The following is a 21,553-nucleotide window of genomic DNA, read 5'->3' as shown; positions in this document are numbered from 1 at the left end:
TGTTCTCTGGATGTAGATGAACTACAACTCCAAAACTCAAGGTCAATGCCCACCAAACCGTTCCAGTATTTTCTATTGGTCACGGAAGTTCTGTGTGCCAAGTTTGGTTCAATTCCATCATTGGTGGAGTTCAGAATGTTCTTTGATTGTAGGTGAACTATAAATCCCAGCAATGATAACTTCTGAATGTCAAAGTCTATTTTCCCCAAACTCCACCAATGTTCACATTTGGACATATTGAGTATTTGTGCCAAGTTTGGTCCAGACATTTCATTGTTTGAGTCCACAGTGCTCTCTGGATGTAGGTGAACTACAACTCCAAAACTCAAGGTCAATGCCCACCAAACCCTTCCAGTATTTTCTGTTGTTCATGGGAGTTCTCTGTGCCAAGTTTGGTTCAATTCCATCATTGGTGGAGTTCAGAATGCATGTCGACTGTAGGTGAACTACAAATCCCAACACCTATAACTCTGAAATGACAAAATCAATCCCCACCCCCACCCCACTAGTATTCAAATTTGGCTGTATCGGATATTTGTGCCAAATTTGGTCCAGTGAATGAAAATACATCCTGCATATCAGATATTTCCATTACGATTCATAACAGTAGCAGAATTAGAGTTATGAAGTAGCAACAAAAATAATGTTATGGTTGGGGATCACCACAATGTGAGGAACTGTATTAAGGGGTTGCAGCATTAGGAAGGTTGAGGACCACTGCTCTAGATTCGTCAGCATGGCTTCATTTTTCCTGCCCCAGAATTAGGGGTCAGAGGGAAAGGGGTTGTCCTGAAGGCTGCCCCTGGTTGGCCAGCTAAAAGAACCAAACACAAAGAAAATAAGTTCTTTCATTCTACTGATTTTCACAGCTACCATGTCTCGTATTATTTAAGATGCCTGAGTTTAATAAATGTATTGATTAGGTATTTTAATGGCTCACACAGCATATTTTTGATAGAAAACCCATTGCCTTGGATCTCGTGAAAAGTTTGTTTCATAGAATCATAGATTCATAAAGTTGGAATAGGTTCCACGAGCCATCAAGTTCAACTTCTGGCTCAGGGCAGGAGGAAACCATTTCAACGTATTTATAACAACCCAAAGGATAAATGCACCTTCAAACATCCTTCCAACATGTATATTTTTTAAAATAGTTTTAATTGGATATGTAATAGAATACCAAGCCTGCAAACCTTGTGTTTTGTTTGTTTGTTTTTAATGCAATACAACTGTTTTGGTTCGCTCCTAACACAATAAATAAATAAATAAATAGGATATTTTAGGTGCAAAACTGAGTTTTACACAAAATCAATCATACTACATCCAATAACAGTTATAGAAAAACTTTTCAACTGGTATATTAAAGGAAAAAGTAACCAGCATACATCCAATACTACTTTTTAACTGATGTTAAAAAGAATAGATTAAGGTTTGGCATATTTGAGATTTTTTTTTTTAAAAGGCTGATAAATAGATGACATCTACATAGACAGAAATATATATCTTATCTATACACATACATACATATGCACATAATAAAAGTGAAAAATGTGTATGTGCGTATGTGGCGGAGGTGTCCACTTACACAGACAGCCTCCCACCTCCACAAACAGGCTGTAGTTCCAAGTGCTGAGAAGCCTCCAAAGGCATTCCCTCAACTGTCATTGCAGGTTATAATGAGCACCATCATAAACATATAGCCGAAACACTGCCAATGTCCTCCCCAAACACTATGGCCACCACCCAAGGAATGCTTTCATTCAGGGATAATTTCATCCTAGATTTGACATGTTTCCAACAACACAGGCAGGCATCTCAGGGTTTCTTGTGTGGAATTTGCATGACCCCGCCCACTGCCTCTCCCTTAACCCTTTCCTACGGCACACAGCAAACACAGAGGAATTGTTCAGTAACTGAATATTCTGGAGGGGTTTGGGGGACTGACTCAACAGGATGGACGTTGCAGTTCACCGTGCATCAAGGCAGAGCACTGTGACTCCCTTTGGTAATGAACCTGGACCACATTTGGCATGCAGTACCCCCATGACCAGGTTTGGGGGGAATTGACCTTGATTTATAGGAGTTGCAGTTCACCCTTATTCAGAGAGCACTATGAACCCAACCAATGATGGATCTGGACTAAACTTGCCACAGATGATGGGACTTGCAGTACCTTCACTCACTTCCAGAGACCACTGCAACCATTACGCATTACCAAATTGATATTACCAAACTTCTCAAAACAAACAATGCCTTTCTCAAATAACCCGCGCACCGCTGAGTCCCCGAGCTAGTATTATATAAAATACACAGCATAACATAATCAGAATTCTAGCCAAAAATACCTCTTCTTTGGCTTACATCTACAAAAAAGGGATGGTCCTTAGGACATCCTCACAACCTCTGAGGATGCCATAGATGTGGGCAAAACGTCAGGAGAGAATCCTTCTAGAATATGGCCACACAGCCAGGAAAACTCACATGACATTTTTTCCGAACTCAGCTAACTTGGATTTCAAGAAACACAAAGAAAATAAATTCTTCTTTCAGAAATATACAAACACGCTCTGGTTGAGGGGATTTAGGAAGCTTTAGTTCAGGAAAGTAACTTTTCCAAGTAATGAAGAAATGTTGTCTTGTATGATGCAACCTCACCATGCTTTACTTTCTTCCCAGGCACTATGTGGCTTCCGTCATACTGCTGTGTTTTGTCATTCCTACGATTGTGCCTTGGTACTTCTGGAAAGAGAGCTTGTGGAATTCGTACTTTCTGGCTTCTATCCTCCGGTACACGGTTTCGCTCAACGTCGCTTGGCTGGTCAATAGCGCTGCTCACATGTATGGAAACCGGCCCTATGACAAGAACATCAACCCACGGGAGAATGCCTTGGTCACTATAGGAGCCATTGGTAAGCAATAATAATAATAATAATAATAATAATATGCTTTATTTATATTCCACTCTACCTGAGGGGACTCAGAGCGGATTACAGAATACATACATTCTGTAACAAACATTCAATGCTGTTATACAATTAACAACAAAGACAGACAGTACATAGACAATCCCCTCTTTTCCATCTCTGGCATATGGAAGCTGTGCTCAACTCAGCCATGGGGAGGTGCTGTTGTTCCATTTTCCATGCTGAGGAGTTCCATGGATGCCTTCCTGATCGACTTGCTGGCATGTCTTCAGGGGTAGTACCTATTTATCTAATCACATTGCTGTTTTCGATCTGGTAGGTAAGCAGAAACTAGGGCTGACGGCGGGAGCTCACCCCGACCTGTGGCTTGAACTGTCAACCTTCTGGTTGGCAAGATTTTCTGTGGCTGATGGTTTAACCTGCTGTGCTAACCATGGCCCTCACTAAGAAACCATTTCTTTTCAAGCACTTCTAAGGATGGCTCTGGATATGCTTCTTCACAGACTTCTAACCATTCTCTAAATCTGCTGTAAGACAATAAGGTAACCACTGATGGAAGGTGACGAAATTCACTTTCTTTTGAACTTTCCAACTCTTTATTTTCCCAAGGAATTTCAGAACCACTTTATCACTTAAGTAGCTAAATACAAATACAGTATGCTGCAAACTAAGGGTGCATCTACACCACTTTAACTGACATGCAATCCTGAGATTTGTAGATTGACAGAGAAGGCCTTGTAAAACTACAGCTCCCATTATCCATGGGAGTTAGAGTGGTGTCAAACTGCATTACTTCTACAGTAGAGATGTTCCCTGAGACAGGTCCAATTGAGACCCTTTCTACATTGCCATATAATCCAGATTATCCATATTATCTGCTTTGAACTGGATTATATGAGTCTACATTGCCATATAATCCAGTTCAAAGCAGATAACCAGGATTTTATATGGAGGTGTAGAAGAGGCCTTAGTTCATGAAGTGTTTCCATTTCAGTACAACCCCATGAGACCACTATCTCTCGTTTAATTAATCCACATCAATCATAATTTTTACGAGCCCTCGGTGGCGCAGTGGGTTAAAGAGCTGAACTGCTGAGCTTTTTGACTGAAAGGTCGCAGGTTTGATTCCGAGGAGTAGCATGAGCTTCCACTGTCAGCCCTAGCTTCTGCCAACCTAGCAGTTCGAAAACATGCAAATGTGAGTAGATGAATAGGTACTGCTCCGGCGGGAAGGTAATGGCACTCCATGCAGTCATGCCGGCCACATGACCTTGGAGGTGTCTATGGACAACGCCGGCTCTTTGGCTTAGAAATGGAGATGAGCACCACAACCCAGAATCAGGCATGACTGGGCTTAATGTCAGGGGACAATCTTTACCTAATAATTTTTTATGTCCTCCCATTCTTCTCCAGCTCAAATTTTAAGTCATTGTTTACTACAGACACGCTGCTGCAACCCCACACCAGAAAAGAGAAAAAGAGAGCTGACCAAGTATAAAAAGCCCTGGTATAAAGATGCTGCGTTGTCAGAGGTTTTGTTAGCTTTGCTATGAATGCATAATGCAGGTCATCCCTATCACTAGGAAGAATGAAGCAGCTGCTTCAGATGTCAAATTTTGAGTGTGTCATCAAAAGATTCCAGAGTTTTTCCTGCCAGGGATGGAGAGATGTCCTTGTGGATTTTCTGCCTTGTATGCCAAAATAATTTGACTGAAATTAGGTTCTGGGAAGGAGAGGGTGAAACCATTTGTTGACCTGCCTCAAACAGTAATATGTCTTGGGCCAGCCTCGAATATATTGAACTTCTTGCTGTTCTATTCTTAGAATGTTTCTCCTCCCCAAGACATTGCTGCTCGCTTCTTATGCCTTTGCCTGAGCTCCTCGAGAGACCCAGATTCCAGGCTAGACAATTTTATCTTAACGTCCCAGGCTTTATTGGGAATTGCACGGACCACAAGGGACTCCCTACATGACAATTGCAGGAAACGTATGGATTTGACTCCAGATGTTGCTCAGTTGGTTTGTTCCAGGAAAGAGGACTCCAGAGGGCGACAGTCTGTTCAAGTGGCTGCCTTGAAAAGCTGTACAAAAACAAGGCTCATAATGGAAAATTTTAGTAGGAAAAAACTAAAATGGGTTGAGCTACCTCTCTACTTCCAACAATGCTTCTCTTTAAAATAGACTTTACATTGCTAAAACATGAAACTATGGCTGACAACACACCATTTATTTATATGTATTGTCGAAGGCTTTCATGGCCGGGATCACTGGGTTGTTGTAGGTTTATCCGGGCTATATGGCCATGTTCTGGAGGCAATTTTTCTCCTGACGTTTCGCCTGCATCTATGGCAAGCTTCCTCAGAGGTAGTGAGGTCTCTTGGAAGTAGGAAAAATGGGTTTATATATCTGTGGAATGACCAGGATGAGACAAAGGACCCCTGTCCCCTGTTTATAGTTGGCCACTGCATATTAATTTATCCTTGCAATTTGAGGAGACTCGATACTTAAACTCTCATGGCATATCCTTGTGTATTTTGGCAAAATGATGCCATAACCTTTTGGTAAGCACTAATAATAATAATAATAATAATAATAATAATAATAATAATTTAATTTGCAAAGAATCTGGCACAAGCCAGTAAAGGTGGTCCCAGTGGTGATTGGCACACTGGGTGCAGTGCCTAAAGACCTTGGCCTGCACTTAAACACAATTGGTGCTGACAAAATTACCATCTGCCAGCTGCAGAAGGCCACCTTACTGGGATCTGCATGCATTGTTCACCAATACATCACACAGTCCTAGACACTTGGGAAGTGTCCGACGTGTGATCCAATTCAACAGTCAGCAGAGTGTCTGCTGTGGACTCATCTTGTTGTGTTTCAAATAATAATAATACTAATTTATCAGTATTATTATCAATAATAATGATTTATAAGTTGTGAATCTCCATAACCATTTGGGAAATTGGATTCATAACCTTTTTGGCAAACCACTGGTCAAGGAAAGTATGACCTTGTTAGAAGTCACAACCTTTTGAAAAATGATGTTAACCAGCATTCATGCAAGGCAACGGTGTCTCACTTGTTAAACTGATGTACAAAGGCATGTCTTTGAACTGCCAGGGACAAAGACATGCCAATGCACAAACACACACACACACACAGATATATATATATATACACACACACACACACACACACACTAGCTGTCTCCTGCCACGCGTTGCTGTACACCAGTCTGTGTATATGTGTTTTGTGTGTATATATATTTGTGTATATGTGAGTGTATATATTTTTGTATATGTGTATATATGTGGTTTTGTGACTGCATTGTAATGTAATTTTTTTATTTTTTGGCTTTTTAAGTCCCTTCTGCTGTGTTTTTCACTGTTTTTATAAGTGATGGTCACTTGTTGGCCTGAGAGCTGTATTGTGTCCAAATTTGGTGTCATTTCATCCAGTGGTTTTTGAGTTATGTTAATCCCACAAACTAACATTACATTTATATATATATATATATATATATACACACACACACACACACACACACACAACATTTATATTCCATTTATATACATGCCAATGCACAAAACATTTATTTATTTGTTTATAGCATTTATATTCCACTATAAATATTAAATATATATATTCAGCAGAGTCTCAGAAGTATTCTTTGAAGTGGCCCCAAAACATCTCCTCTCCCTTAAAATATATTTGCCTTTAAATCACACTCTCAAGAGACAAAATAAACAATCTTCTTTTAAAGTAACAGCGTTGGTTTACTCACAAAATTTCATGTATGCAGCATACAGGCACGTTGCTTATGAATCCAGTTACAATAGGATTTAAAGTAGTGCATCTTCCTTAGAAACAATAGTCTATAGCCCTATGGAGTCTTTATGCATATATCTTACTGAAGTCTAAACTGTATAACTGTACTCACTGCTCCTGATGCAAACAGATGGCTTCTACTAACTCTAAGAGTGTAATAGCTTCTATCTCCACTGAAGTCTAAAGCAATCACCTGTACTCACTGCTTCTGATGCAAATACACACTTCTCTATATGGCTTCTCAAAGTAAACACTTATCTAAAATGGACCCTTAGTCCTGAACATGTCCAGACTTGATCACATTTATTTATTGTTTATTTAAAACATTTATATTCCACCCTTCTCACCACGAAGGGGACTCAGGGCGGAGCACAGCATATATATGGCAAACATTCAATACCGAGACAACAATTCATTATATGCATACATAAACATTAAAACATTTATCTCAATATTAAAATACATCATTTAAAACCCTCTTGGTCTGTAGCCCCTCTCACAACAAAGAGGTTAGATAAAATTGCAAACCAATACAATCCTATAATACAGTAAACAATTACCGTATATACTCGAGTATAATCCGACCCGAATATAAGCCGAGGCACCAAATTTTACCAAAAAAAAAAAAACTGGGAAAACGTATTGACTTGAGTATAAGCTGAGGGTGGTAAATGCAGGAGCTACTGGTAAATTTCAAAATAAAAAATAGATACAATACAATTACATTAATTGAGGCATCAGTAGGTTAAATGTTTTGAATATTTACATAAAACTATAATTTAAGATAAGACTGTGGAACTCTGATTAAAACATTATTCTAACCTTCTTCAATGTAAATATGCTTGCAAATAAAACAGAGTAAAATAATAAATGTAATAATAATAATAATAATAATAATACTAATAATAGAGTAAAATAATGGAAATGTAATAACAGCAATAATAGAGTAAAATAATAAATGTAATAATAAAAACAATAATAAAGTAGAATGATCAATGTAACAACAACAACAACAACAATAATAACAATACATTTATTATGTATTTCTAACAGGGTAAAATAATAAATAACCTTGACTCTAATATGGCTTGAGAGCAGTACGTGTGAAAAAGATCTTGGCGTCCTCGTGGACAACAAGTTAAACATGAGCCAACAATGTGATGTGGCGGCAAAAAAAGCCAAAGGGATTTTGGTCTGCATCAATAGGAGCATAGTGTCTAGATCTAGGGAAGTCATGCTACCTCTCTATTCTGCCTTGGTTAGACCACACCTAGAATATTGTGTCCAATTCTGGGCACCACAATTCAAGAGAGATATTGACAAGCTGGAATGTGTCCAGAGGAGGGCGACTAAAATGATCAAGGGTCTGGAGAACAAGCCCTATGAGGAGCGGCTTGAGCTGGGCATGTTTAGCCTGAAGAAGAGAAGACTGAGAGGAGACATGATAGCCATGTATAAATATGTGAGAGGAAACCACAGGGAGGAGGGAGCAAGCTTGTTTTCTGCTTCCTTGGAGACTAGGATGCGGAACAATGGCTTCAAACTACAAGAGAGGAGATTCCATCTGAACATAAGGAAGAACTTCCTGACTGTGAGAGCCGTTCAGCAGTGGAACTCTCTGCCCCGGAGTGTGGTGGAGGCTCCTTCTTTGGAAGCTTTTAAACAGAGGCTGGATGGCCATCTGTCAGGGGTGATTTGAATGCAATATTCCTGCTTCTTGGCAGGGAGTTGGACTGGATGGCCCATGAGGTCTCTTCCAACTCTTTGATTCTATGATTCTATAAGCTGAGGGGGACTTTTTCAGCCTAAAAAAAGGGCTGAAAATCTAGACTTATACTCAAGTATATACAGTATATACATAACAAAGAACTAGTGGAGGCTTGAGAAGGTTGCTATTTCCAGCAATGTACAGCCCTAGAGCTTGGAAAAGTTACTTTTTTATGAACCAGAACTCTAAGAAGTCATCTGGGGGATTCTGAGAACTGTACTTCAAAAAACTAACTTTCTCGAGTTCTTTGGAAAATAATTGGACATTGTTGTGAGCCTTACCTGTTACTTCTTTGCTTTAAGCCATCAGCTCACCCTGCAGCTTTCTAGCTGTTCAATAAAATATTTAGTTCAAATTCAGGATTTCCGGTCCACTGCCCACTATTTGATTTTGTCAACACTTTCTTTCATGGTTTTTCTTAGCAAACAGACCTACATAACTCAATGCATTCTAAGTTTCCACTAGAGACCAACACTTGGAATAAATCCACTTTTGCATCCCCATTTTTTTTTTGTTTGAGTGGCATCCTCTTGGCCTTTTGCATTTAATAAAGGTCATAGACTGCTTGATCGTCTTCCTTTCCCTGTTTCTCCTCAAAAGAACAACAGATGCCAAACCAGTTTTGGGGTCATGGAAACCTATAGCTTTGTTCACAATGCTTCCCTTTTGCTGTCCCTCAGAAACCATACAATTTCAAATTGAAGGTGTGCCTGCAGAAGGAGATGAACTCTTTACTTAGTGGAGTCTAAGAGTAGATTGAACTTGGCACTTTATTTATTGATGTAGTGCCAAGTGGATTCTGATTTGGTAGTCCCCTTTCTACCCCAAAACAAGCAATTAAACCAATGTTATATGGAAGTAATGTATTGTCGAAGGCTTTCATGGCCGGAATCACGGGTTGTTGTAGGTTTTTTCGGGCTATATGGCCATGGTCTAGAGGCATTCTCTCCTAAGGAGAGAATGCCTCTAGACCATGGCCATATAGCCCGAAAAAACCTACAACAACCCAGTTATATGGAAGTCTTTGGCCCCTTCTGAGCTGCCATATAAAATCCAGATTATTTGCTTTGAACTTGATTATATGGTAGTGTAGACTCATATAATCCATATGTGGATTATCTGCTTTGATGATCTGGATAATATGGCAGCGTAGAAGGGGCCTTAGAAAAGCAGGCCATGGCAACAACTGAGCAACAAAACACCAACAAGGAGCAACTGCTGCTTCCAAACTTATTATTGTATCGTATTTCAGTGTCCTAGTTAGCTTCGTGTCAGCAGAATATGTCAAGATGTTTTGGAACATAGGCCAGGATGCTTTACATGTGCTTAACTTAAATTGAAATCATTAGGAACTTACAATATTTTCTATTTTCAACCACACAAGTTTCTATAGCATTCAGGCCACAAGGAGTGCATCTACACTATGGAACGAATGCAGTTTAACACCACTTAAACTGCCCTGGTTCAATGCTATAGAATCCTGTGATTTGTAGTTTGGTGAGGCACCAGAGCTCTTTGGCAGAGAAGGCAAAATGACTTATCATAGAATCATAGAATCAAAGAGTTGGAAGAGACCTCATGGGCCATCCAGTCCAACCCCCTGCCAAGAAGCAGGAATATTGCATTCAAATCACCCCTGACAGATGGCCATCCAGCCTCTGTTTAAAGGCTTCCAAAGAAGGAGCCTCCACCACACTCTGGGGCAGAGAGTTCCACTGCTGAACGGCTCTCATAGTTGGAAGTTCTTCCTCATGTTCAGATGGAATCTCCTCTCTTGTAGTTCGAAGCCATTGTTCCATTGCGTCCTAGTCTCCAAGGAAGCAGAAAACAAGCTTGCTCCCTCCTCCCTGTGGCTTCTTCTCACATATTTATACATGGCTATCATATCTCCTCTCAGCCTTCTCTTCTTCAGGCTAAACATGCCCAGCTCCTTGAGCCGCTCCTCATAGGGCTTGTTCTCCATACCCTTGATCATTTTAGTCGCCCTCCTCTGGACACATTCCAGAGGGGAAAAATTACAACCCCCGTCACCCCATAGCACTGAGCAACGGCAGTTAAAGTGGTGTCAAAGTGCATTGATCATACTGTGTAGACGTGCTAATGCTTACTTTCTGACTTTTCTCCTTCACTAGAATAAATATCAGCTCCATGCAATTTTGATTGTTATATGTGGCTTCATCTCAAGGAATCCTGTGAATAGGCTTCAGCTTTCCAGCAGAGAGCTTTAAATATCTCCGCTATACCCTCAATTAAATGTTGAAAAATTGAAATACATGTCCCTCCTTAATAGGTAATACAATTGTACATGGATGGATAGATAGATGTTATTATAAAAGCTACAGGAATAGGCGTCACCTTTACGTAGTATTACTTTTCCTTTCCTATTACAAGTTTCTCCATGAGTGAGTGCAATGACCCAAACGCACGTCGGCTAAAAATACTCTTTAAAAGATTAAGATTTTCCGTGCCTCTTTTTTCACAGTTTTGATTTATCAGTTTAATTGGCTGAACTGGAGCAATTATAATTTCTTTAATTTGCTGATAGCCCAGAGAAAAACTTCGCAATGAAATCCTGTGCACAGTATCTCAGAAACAGCCCTGGGACCATTGGGATTGTCTCCATATTAATTGGGTTTGTGATTGCAGCATCAGTGAGAAGGATGGCGAGATAAACATGGATCACATTTACACGCTCAGTGATAAGTGTGTGACTCATTTCATCCAAAGCAGTGTTTCTCAACCTGGGGATCGGGACCCCTGGGGAGGTCATGAGGGGGTTTCAGAGAGGTCACCAAAGACCATCAGAAAACACATATATCTGGTTTTCTTAGGAACACTTTTGGCAGAGAAGGCTGAAGATCTCTCCACCTGTCCTTCTCTTCCTTTTTGGAGTTGGTGACCTACAAATCCCAGAATTCAAAAACGCCCCCCACCCCACCCCCCAAACCCACCAGCATTCAATGTTGGCCATGTAGATAGTGTGCTAAGTTTAGTGCAAATCCATTGTGGGCTGGGTTCAGAGTGCTCTTTGATTGTAGGTGAACTATAAATCCCAACAACTACAACACCGAAATGTCAAAATCCATTTCCCCCAAACTCCACCAGTGTTCATATTTGGGCATATTGAGTATTCGTGCCAAGTTTGGTCCAGATCCATCATTGTTTGAGTCCACAAATAATGGACTCTCTGGATGTAGGTGAACTACATCTCCAAAATTCAATGTCAATGCCCATCAAACCCTTCCAGTACTTTCTGTTGGCCATGGGAGTTCTGTGTGCCAAGTTTAGTTCAATTCCATCAGTGGTGGAGTTCAGAATGCTCTTTGATTGTAGGTGAATGATAAATCCCAGCAAACAGAACTCCCAAATGACAAAATCAATTCCCTCCAACCTCACCAGTATTCAAATTTGGGCATATCAGGTATTTGTGCAAAATTTGGTTAAGTGAATGAAAATACATCCTCCATATCAGATATTTACATTACGATTCATAACAGTAGCAAAATTACAGTTATGAAGTAGCAACAAAAATAATTTTATGGTTGGGAGTCACCACAGCATGAGGAACTGTATTAAGGGGTCGCGCATTAGGAAGGTTGAGAACCACTGACTTAAAGACTGCCATCCTAAATACATAGATGCTTACTGCACTCAATGGGAGTTACTGTATATACTCAAGTATAAGCCTAGTTTTTCCGTCCTTTTTTTAGGCTGAAAAAGTCTCCCCCGGCTTATACTTGAGTCAATATTATTTATTATTTTACGTTGTTGTTGTTATTATTATTACATTTATTATTTTATTCTTGTTATTATTACATTCATTATTTTACTCCATTTATTATTGTTATTATTACATTTATTATTTTACTCTATTTATTATTATTGGAGGACATGTAAGCATATTTACATTGAAGAAGGTTAGAATAATGGTTTAATCAGAGTTGGACAGTCTTATCTTGAATCACAGTTTTATGTAAATATTCAAAAACATTTAACCTACTGATGCCTAAATTAATATAATTTTTATTTTGAAAGTTACCAGTAGCTGCTGCATTTCCCACCCTCAGCTTATACTCGAGTCAATACATTTTCCCAGTTTTTTGTGGTAAAACTAGATGCCTCGGCTTATATTCGGGTCGGCTTATACTTGAGTATATACAGTATTCAATAGACAATAGATCATAATTTAAATCATGCACTTTTTTTCTTTCTGAACATGATGTGTATATGGAGATTAATGACTTTATAATTTCTTTGCTTATTTTCAAAATAATTCCATGAAAGCTTGGACAATAATCTGTCCTCTAGATCCTGTTGATGTTATCTATCAGCATTACTTTTCTATTGCTTTTGACCATATTCTTCATTACTTCTCAATTATTATTATTTTTCTAGGTGAAGGTTTCCACAATTACCACCACACCTTTCCGTTTGATTATTCGGCCAGTGAGCTGGGCTTGAAATTCAACCCAACCACGTGGTTCATTGACTTCATGTTTTGGTTGGGTTTGGTCACTGAGCGGAAGCATGCTCCGAAAGAGATGATCCAGGCTCGCAAAGAGAGGACTGGAGATGGCAGTTCTTGAAAACCAGAACCAAGTCTTTCAACGTTGATGCTGCTGTATGTGTCGTTCGTATGTTTCTTTAGGGGCTTGGGGTGCGGATCTCCTTACCCCGACCTTCTCCTTAGGATGGAAGTAGTATTCTTTCATTGAACATAGGCCAAATAAGTTCCTGGGTTAATTCTGTTTTACTCAAGGGCAATGGTTTTCAAACTCTTCTGTTGGAGGGCAACATTCACTCATTATGTGTTCAACCCTGAGTCGTTGCAGGGAATTTGGAGCATGAGCTACAATGCAAGGGAGAGCAGTCTTTAGGAAAGAACTTGGAGAGTTATTATTTTGGGCCTGAGATTCATGAACCCATCCTACCAACCATTCCAGTATGGTTACTGGCCATACTGGACAGGGGGTTATGAGAGTATTAGTTTAAAAAAACTCATTCAAGCATTTATTGAGTTTGTTTGATCTATTAGATCCACCCCCAATTTCATAATAATTTTTGGATCAAAATGGTCATTCACCGGTGCATTCAATCACCCAAGTCAAGCATAAGTAATGCGTAGCTATGGGTTCCGCGCATACAAGAACACATCTGCATCAGAATTACTAGCAGAGCTGCAAACAGCCCCGGTCAACAAATTCATACTCATAATTGATATTCGAAAGACAAAAAAATCAATTAGTAGACGGCCACTACAACAAATGGTTTTTAATGTATTTTCAAAAGCTTTCATGGCTGGAATCACTGGGTTGTTGTAAGTTTTTCGGGCTATGTGGCCCTGTTGTAGAAGCATTCTCTCCTGATGTTTCACCTACATCTATGGCAGGCATCCTCAGAGGTTGTGAGACCTCACAACCTCTGAGGATGCCTGCCATAGATGTAGGTGAAATGTCAGGAGAGAATGCTTCTAGAACATGGCAATATAGCCCAAAAAATCTACAACTCAAATGGTTTTTAGTCTTGGAAGGACAAGTTATGTCAGCACTTCTAAGCAGGCGGTCCCATTTTATAACTAGAGTACATTGACATTCAAAGATATGCAACTTGCATTGATTGAGTAGGCAGATAAGCATGGAAGGAGCTGCAATCTTTTAGCTACACTGTGAGTTGGGAATGGTTGCTGATTCACCACAAATCTTGCACAGAGTTTCATCTATTTTCTATTTATGCCTATACTGTAGGCCAGTAGTTCTCAACTTTTGGATCCCCAGATGTTTTGGCCTCCAGCTCCCAGAAATCCTAAAAGTTGGTAAACTGGCTGGGAGTTGTGGGCCAAAACACCTGGGGACCCACAGGTTGAGAACCACTGCAGTAGGCCCTTTTGTGGGGTTAGATGTGCATGGCTACCACAAAAGGCTATTTTGTTTATCTGAGAGAGCATCTCTCAAGGTCCTGCAGCATGGCTCCATGGCCAATGTCCTCTTGACTATATAGTCACTTCAGGACCTAGAGACTCTTACACCATATTAATCAAATCAGCAAAAGTTAAAGCTTCAGATGGAGAGGACCAGATGAAATTTCATCTCATGCAGACCACTGATTATGTTTCCTCAGCTCATCTTTCATCCTGCACAGTGACAGAGTTTTGACATTACTTTAACCGCCATAAATCCACCCTGTGGAATCTTTCTATTTATAGTTTGGCAAGACATTTAGAATTTTTTACTAGAGAGCTTCAGAGTACAAATCCTGGCTCCAAAAGTGACATGGTAGTGTTTGGGATTTTTTTTTCATGTCAGGAGCAACTTGAGAAACTGCAAGTCACTTCTGCTGCGAGAGAATTGGCCGTTTGCAAGGACATTGCCTAGGGGATGCCCAAATGTTTTACTATCCTGTAGGGAAGGCTTCTCTTATGTCCACACATGAGAAGCTGGAGCTGACAGATGGGAGCTCACCCTGCTCCTTGGATTCGAACCACTGACCTTTTAATCAGCAGTAATGTAGTATCAAAATGCTTTTACTGTGTAATGTGAAAGAGAATAATAATAATAATAATAATAACCTTTATTTATACCCCGCCACCATCTCCCCAATGGGGACTCAGGGTAGCTTACAAGCCCAGACAACATATTACAGCAAGATAAAACCAAAACATAAACAACAAGCAACACCATTAAAATTACATTAAAAAGAAAGAAAAAAACATATGAATACAGTAACAAAATAACATTACAATAAAGAGTATGGCTGAGATGACAGTCTAGAATAGCAATTCTCAAACTAAAGATCCTTAGATGTAATTGGATTAACAGTTGTCAGTGTGCTTCATGATTAGTCATGGTGGCGATTGCTTCCAGGAATCTGGAATCCAAAAAATATTTTCAAGCTTGAGAAACACTCCTCTAAAATACACAGACCACTTCCCTACATTTGTGGAGATCATCAGATTTCAGTCGTGGTGTGTAACCATTCTGTTGAGGGCGCTTTGTCCACCACCATTGATATTGTCATTAAAAATTCCCAGATACCTCCCCAAAGAATGTGAAGGTTCCTCAGTATCCAGTTTGAAAACCATTGCTTTAGTTGGAATTAAATCATGGATGGATATAGCCTATATTTGTAGCTGTCTTAAGTACAGTGTTTCAGAAAGTTAGATATTATTTAATATTAGAGTTCAATGTCGTAGATCTTTTGACTTGAGTCATCATGACTATGGCCAGTGAGTATACTAATACAGTTGCACGTGTACACTCTTGACAGAATGAAGGAAGTGAGTTAATGCATAGTTTCAAGCAAGCAAGCCTGAGAATTGTTTCATTCATGGTGACATTTTTCCTCTGCTGCTTTGCTCTGGTTTCTTGGAGGCACGGGAAAAGAGGTTCCATATCCAAACGCAACAACCCATCCACTCAAAAGGGCTTCCACAGGCATGTCAACAAGGTTTACTGTCAAGAGTGATAAAGCCTCTCTTAGTGGTCACACAAAATGTGGGCATGAAGTTAGGGAGGTCCATGAAGCAAATAGCAATTGACAAAGTATAGGAAAAGAATACTTAAGGAACTCAACTGGGAAAAAGCCAACATGGTGAGTAGTTTGATTGTTGGACTGGGATTGTGGAAGACCAGAATCCTAATCCATGGAGACCCATTGATGGCCTTCTGTATGTTACGCTCTCTTAGGCTTAAAGGGAAACACTGGCAAACCTTCTCTGAATCATTTTGCCAAGAAAACCCTACAATAAAGTGCACCGTAATTTGGTACTAATTTGGCCCCCCTCCCACCATTCAGTGCATTGGTAGTCATAAGATTCCACATCAGTGGTCTGACAAATATGACTAGAACAGTCATTTCCAAATGCTGGTCTTTCAAATGTTTTGGATTTCAGCTCCCAGAATTCCTGACTGTTGGCCAAGCTGGCTGGAGCTTCTGGGAATTGAAGCCCAGAACTCCAGGAGGACCAAAGTTTGGGAACCACTGCTCTAGACTTTCAAGTGTTGTCCATGGTGCTGAATCTTATCTCCTAAATAGATTAAGGACCTTGGAGAGTTCCCTTAAAGCAGTGGTTCTCAACCTCTGGGTTTTGGCTTACAACTCCCAGAAATCCCAGCCAGTTTACCAGCTGTTAGGATTTCTGGGAATTGAAGACCAAAATATCTGGGGACCCACAGGTTGAGAACCACTGCCTTAAAGTTTAGTGTTGAACTGCTGGAGAGCTTCCAACTAACAGTGATTCCAAACATTCCAGATGTGTTAGCTCTGCATGACTCAAAGCAATGGTTGGTGACAATCTACAAGTCATTCGCTCCCAGTCTCCAGCAAATTTCTAGGAAATTACATGAATACAATAATAAATATAATGCTGGTCCTCAGCAGACACCAGAATTGCTGGTTAACCAGGTCAGATAACCAGCAAAGCATTGTCTTAGCCTGCAATTACCCGTTTACAGCTGCTATCACCATTTGTATTTCCATCAGTTGGACATTTCCAATGGTGCCTGTGAGCTATGCCTCTGTCTGGCTCTGTGTAAAGCAAGAGAACAAAACAGAAAAAAGCAAATTATATTTAAATGCATTTTACATAAAAGTATGTGTGCGAGTGGAATGGAATGTTTTGCATGCAAGGTCAATGTGCTGGAGCAAGGTAAATGCTTGAAGCTCAAGCATGACTAAGAGAGCACTGCCCAGTTTAATCCCAATTGGTCTGAACATCTAGAACAGGCCTCTACAGCCTGTGGCCCTTTAGATGTTTTGCACTTCAGCTCCCAGAATTCCTGGCCATTGGACAATCTGGGAGCTGGAGGCCCAAACATCTGGAAGCTGCCGGATCTAGAAGCATGTGACACAACACAATAATTTCTGGTGTACTCTAAATTCTAGACCGTTGACATGAAATGAGACTGCTGGATTACAGAGCTTGGAAAAGTTACTTCTGGCGGATTCGGGGAATTGCAATCCCTAAAAATAACTTTGGAAAACTTTGTTGAAGACATGCCCAATGGTGTTCTGGAAACCAGAAGGGTGGCTTTTTTTTTTTTTTGGTGTGGGGTGGGAATTGAGTGGTTGTCCAGAAGTTGATTAACTCCAGCTCCCAGCAGCCTGGCCCCAGCATTGACAATGGTGAGGAATGCTGGGAGCTGCAGTTCAATCGATTCTAAAGGTCTCCACAATTCTTACCTCTGTCTTAGGATAGTGAGCTAAGAAAATTGGATGGAAAAATAGATTTGACAGTCTCTTAGTTTTCCATGGAACTACATCTCTCCTCCTCTGTTCCCTATCTCCACCCTACATGTAGGATTTCTCAGGTTCATATAATGTTATGGTGTAGATTGTAAAGGCCTGGGACACACAAGGTGTAGTAAAACAATTCTGCTGATGAACAAGCAACTGTCATAGTTGAGAGAGAAAGAAAATAAATGGAGAGTTCCCTGTGTTGCAAGACCAATGCTCCTCTGATTTTTTTTAAACTTTTGGTTGACTTTGTTTTGTTGTTGAATATGCAATTTATTTATTGAAGAGCAGGTACTTGTATTTAACATCTATATGCTTTGTGGGCCAAACAATGAAGTCGATATGTTTTAGGTGATTAATTTTACTGTCACATATGCAGTTGTCATTTGTAACTGTGTACAACTAAATGATGTCTTAAACCAAATAAAGCTTCATTTTAAATGTTTGGATACCTAATTTATCTTCTTGGTCAAGGTTTACGATGGCATGCTGTTTTCAGTAAGTATTTTAAACCATTATTCTACATCACAAGAACTTGGAAATGTAACTTTTTGGACCCATAGCACCCAGAATTCCCAGGCAGAAAGTTCAGTATCAGTGCTGTTTGGGAGGTTTGGAGAGCTGTAGTTGGGACAAAGAGCTGGTTATAAGCTACACCAGCATTTCAGCGGCAGGCAATACTCATGAGCTGCTAAGCAAAATATCTCTTAAAAATATTTTATGTAGCCTTGGAAATCTGCCTGGTTTTCTGTAAAATGCATTTTTGGTTTAGAAAAGGATTCTAAAGCCTTGCATTTCCTGCCTTGGCATGTATTCTTGAAGGATGAATGAGCTAAAATGGAATGGGATTTTGAAATTTGCAGTTTTGAAATGCAGATGATACTGCAAAAATATATATGCCACCCTATTCATTTTAACTATAACTGCTGAATTATAATATTAATTTATTTTTTAATTAATTTATTTATATTTATTTATTTACTTTGCTTGTATACCGCACTATCTCAGCCCGTAGGCGACTCAGTGCGGTTCACAGCCAGGACAATATACAAGGTGCACAACATTAGCATTTAAAACAGTAACTAAATCAACTACATCAATATAACAATACAACAGAACATCAGTATAGCATCTATACATCTATATAACTAATCCATCACGTCTCAACAGTAAAATCATAATCCGATCTCCTCGTCCATTATTCCAAGTTCCAAGATCAATCAGTTGGTTGCACTGCTTAATTAAACGCCTGTTCAAAGAGCCAGGTCTTTACTCTTCTCCTGAACACCAGCAGGGAGGGGGCCGATCTAACGTCTGCGGGAAGGGCGTTCCACAGCCGGGGGGCCACCACTGAGAAGGCCCTGTCTCTCATCCCCGCCAGCCGTGCTTGTGAGGCTGGCGGGATCGAGAGCAGGGCCTCCCCGGACGATCTTAATGTCCTAACTGGTTCATAGGGGGTGATGCGTTCGGACAGATAGGTCGGGCCAGAACCGTTTAGGGCTTTAAAGGCTAAAGCCAGCACTTTGAATTGTGCCCGGTAGCAAATTGGCAGCCAGTGGAGCTGGCGCAGCAGAGGAGTGGTGTGCTCCCTGAGTGCCGCTCCTGTTAACAACCTGGCTGCCGATCGTTGGACCATTTGTAGCTTCCGAGCAGTCTTCATAGGCAACCCCACGTAGAGAGCATTGCAGTAGTCTATACGGGATGTAACCAGTGCGTGGACTACCGTGGCCAAATCAGACTTCCCAAGATACGGGCGCAGCTGGCGCACAAGTTTTAATTGTGCGAATGCTCCCCTGCACCGCCGAAACCTGGGGTTCCAGGCTCAGCGATGAATCCAGGATCACACCCAAGCTGCGAACCTGCGTCTTCAGGGGGAGTGTAACCCCGTCCAACACAGGCTGTAACCCTATACCCTGTTTGGCCTTACGACTGACCAGGAGTACCTCTGTCTTGCCTGGATTCAGTTTCAATTTGTTCGCCCTCATCCAGACCGTTACAGCGGCCAAACACCGGTTCAGGACTTCGACAGCCTCCTTAGTAGCAGGTGGAAAGGAGTGACAGAGTTGGACATCATCTGCGTACAGGTGACACCGTACCCCGAAACTCCGGATGATCTCACCCAACGGCTTCATGTAGATGTTAAACAACATAGGAGACAAGATGGAACCCCGAGGAACCCCACAAGACAATGGTTGTGAGGTAGAACAGGTGTCTCCCAATAACACCTTCTGAGATCGACCCTCTAGGAAGGACCGGAGCCACTGCAGAACAGTTCCTCCAAGGCCCATTCCCGTGAGGCGTCCCAGAAGGATACCGTGGTCGACGGTATCGAAGGCCGCTGAGAGGTCCAGCAGAACCAACAGGGACACACTCCCCCTGTCGAGCTCCCATTGTAGATCATCCACTAAGGCGACCAAGACTGTCTCGGTTCCATATCCCGGCCTAAAGGCAGACTGCGCCGGATCCAGATAATCTGTGTCGTCCAAGAATACCTGGAGTTGTGAAGCCACCACACGTTCCAGGACTTTGCCCAAAAAGGGGAGATTGGAAACTGGCCGAAAGTTGTCGAATTGAGTGGGGTCTAGTTATGGTTTTTTCAACAGCGGTTTTACTATAGCTTGTTTTAAGCTCGCTGGAATGTTGCCTTCCCGAAGGGAGGCATTAACCACCACCGTTACCCACTCGGCCAATCCCCCTCTGGCTTGCTTCAGAAGCCAGGATGGACAGGGGTCTAGGAGGCATGTGGTAGGCCTCATTCCTCTAAGTATCTTGTCCACATCCTCGGGTTTCACCAATTGAAATGAATTCATCAAAACCGGGCAAGCAGATGCTCCAGTTACATCCTCAGAGACTGCCGTTAATATGGCATCCAGCCCAGAACGAATCAAAGCGACTTTGTCTACGAAAAACCGAGCAAAAGCTTCGCAGTGAGCTACCGAATTGTCAGGGCTCCCATCCTGGGTGGTGGGATTCAAAAGGCCTCTGACAACTCGGAACAGCTCCGCCGGACGGTTCTTCGCAGATGCAATAGTGGCCGCAAAGAAAGATTTCTTTGCGGCCTTTATTGCCACGGCATATGCCCTTAAAAAGGACACAAACCGTGTTCGATTTGGCTCGCTCGGATCCGAACGCCACACGCTCTCTAGTTCCCTCTTCCTTCGCTTCATCGCTGCCAGCTCCTCGTTGAACCAAGGGGCTGGTTTAGCTCGGCTACTTGAGAGGGGACGTTCTGGAGCAATCGTGTCTATTGCCCTAGTCATCTCCCTATTCCAGAGAGTGACCAGGGCATCAACAGGATCACCAACCGAGGTGACATCAACAGGGCATCAACAGGATCACCAACCGAGGTGAGAAAATTAACATTTTCTTTGTATTGTCAAAGGCTTTCATGGCCAATATCATTGGGTTGTTGTGAGGTTTCCGGGCTGTATGGCCATGTTCCAGAAGCATTATCTCCTGATGTTTCACCTGCATCTATGGTAGGCATCCTCAGAGATGGTGAGGTCTCTTGGAAACTAATCACCTCCCAACAAAGGATCCCCCCAGGCAGTAAGAAGCCAGACCTTGAAACTGCTAGGCTATTAAATGCTAATCAAGGTGGCCAGTTGAAACATTCACACCTACAGACAAGAGTTCTTTCTCCCACACTAGACATTCCACAGATATATAAACCCAGTTTTCCTAGTTTCCAACAGACCTCACAACCTCTGAGGATGCCTGCCATTGATGCAGGTGAAATGTCAGGAGATAATGCTGACTACCTACGAAAGGTGTGACAACTTCTCCCCCTCCCTCCCCC

General features: G+C 41.3%; 1 protein-coding gene across 1 annotated transcript in view; it reads left to right on the top strand.

Moving 5' to 3' along the window:
* The window catches only part of SCD5 (stearoyl-CoA desaturase 5), a 56,680-nt gene extending 42,772 nt beyond the window's left edge, over positions 1–13,908 (top strand). Inside the window, exons 4-5 of the mRNA XM_060779327.2 lie at positions 2,677–2,909; positions 12,919–13,908. Of these exons, the coding sequence (XP_060635310.2) occupies positions 2,677–2,909; positions 12,919–13,109 (424 nt within the window). The 3' untranslated portion in view covers positions 13,110–13,908. The remainder of the gene's footprint in view (positions 1–2,676; positions 2,910–12,918) is intronic.
* Positions 13,909–21,553: the final 7,645 nt, after the last annotated feature.

The sequence above is a fragment of the Anolis sagrei genome, chromosome 5 (genome assembly GCF_037176765.1).
Source record: "Anolis sagrei isolate rAnoSag1 chromosome 5, rAnoSag1.mat, whole genome shotgun sequence".
Classification (NCBI taxonomy): domain Eukaryota; kingdom Metazoa; phylum Chordata; class Lepidosauria; order Squamata; family Dactyloidae; genus Anolis; species Anolis sagrei.
The sequence above is the reverse complement of the archived record's forward strand: the minus strand, read 5'-3'. Positions and strand labels throughout refer to the sequence as shown.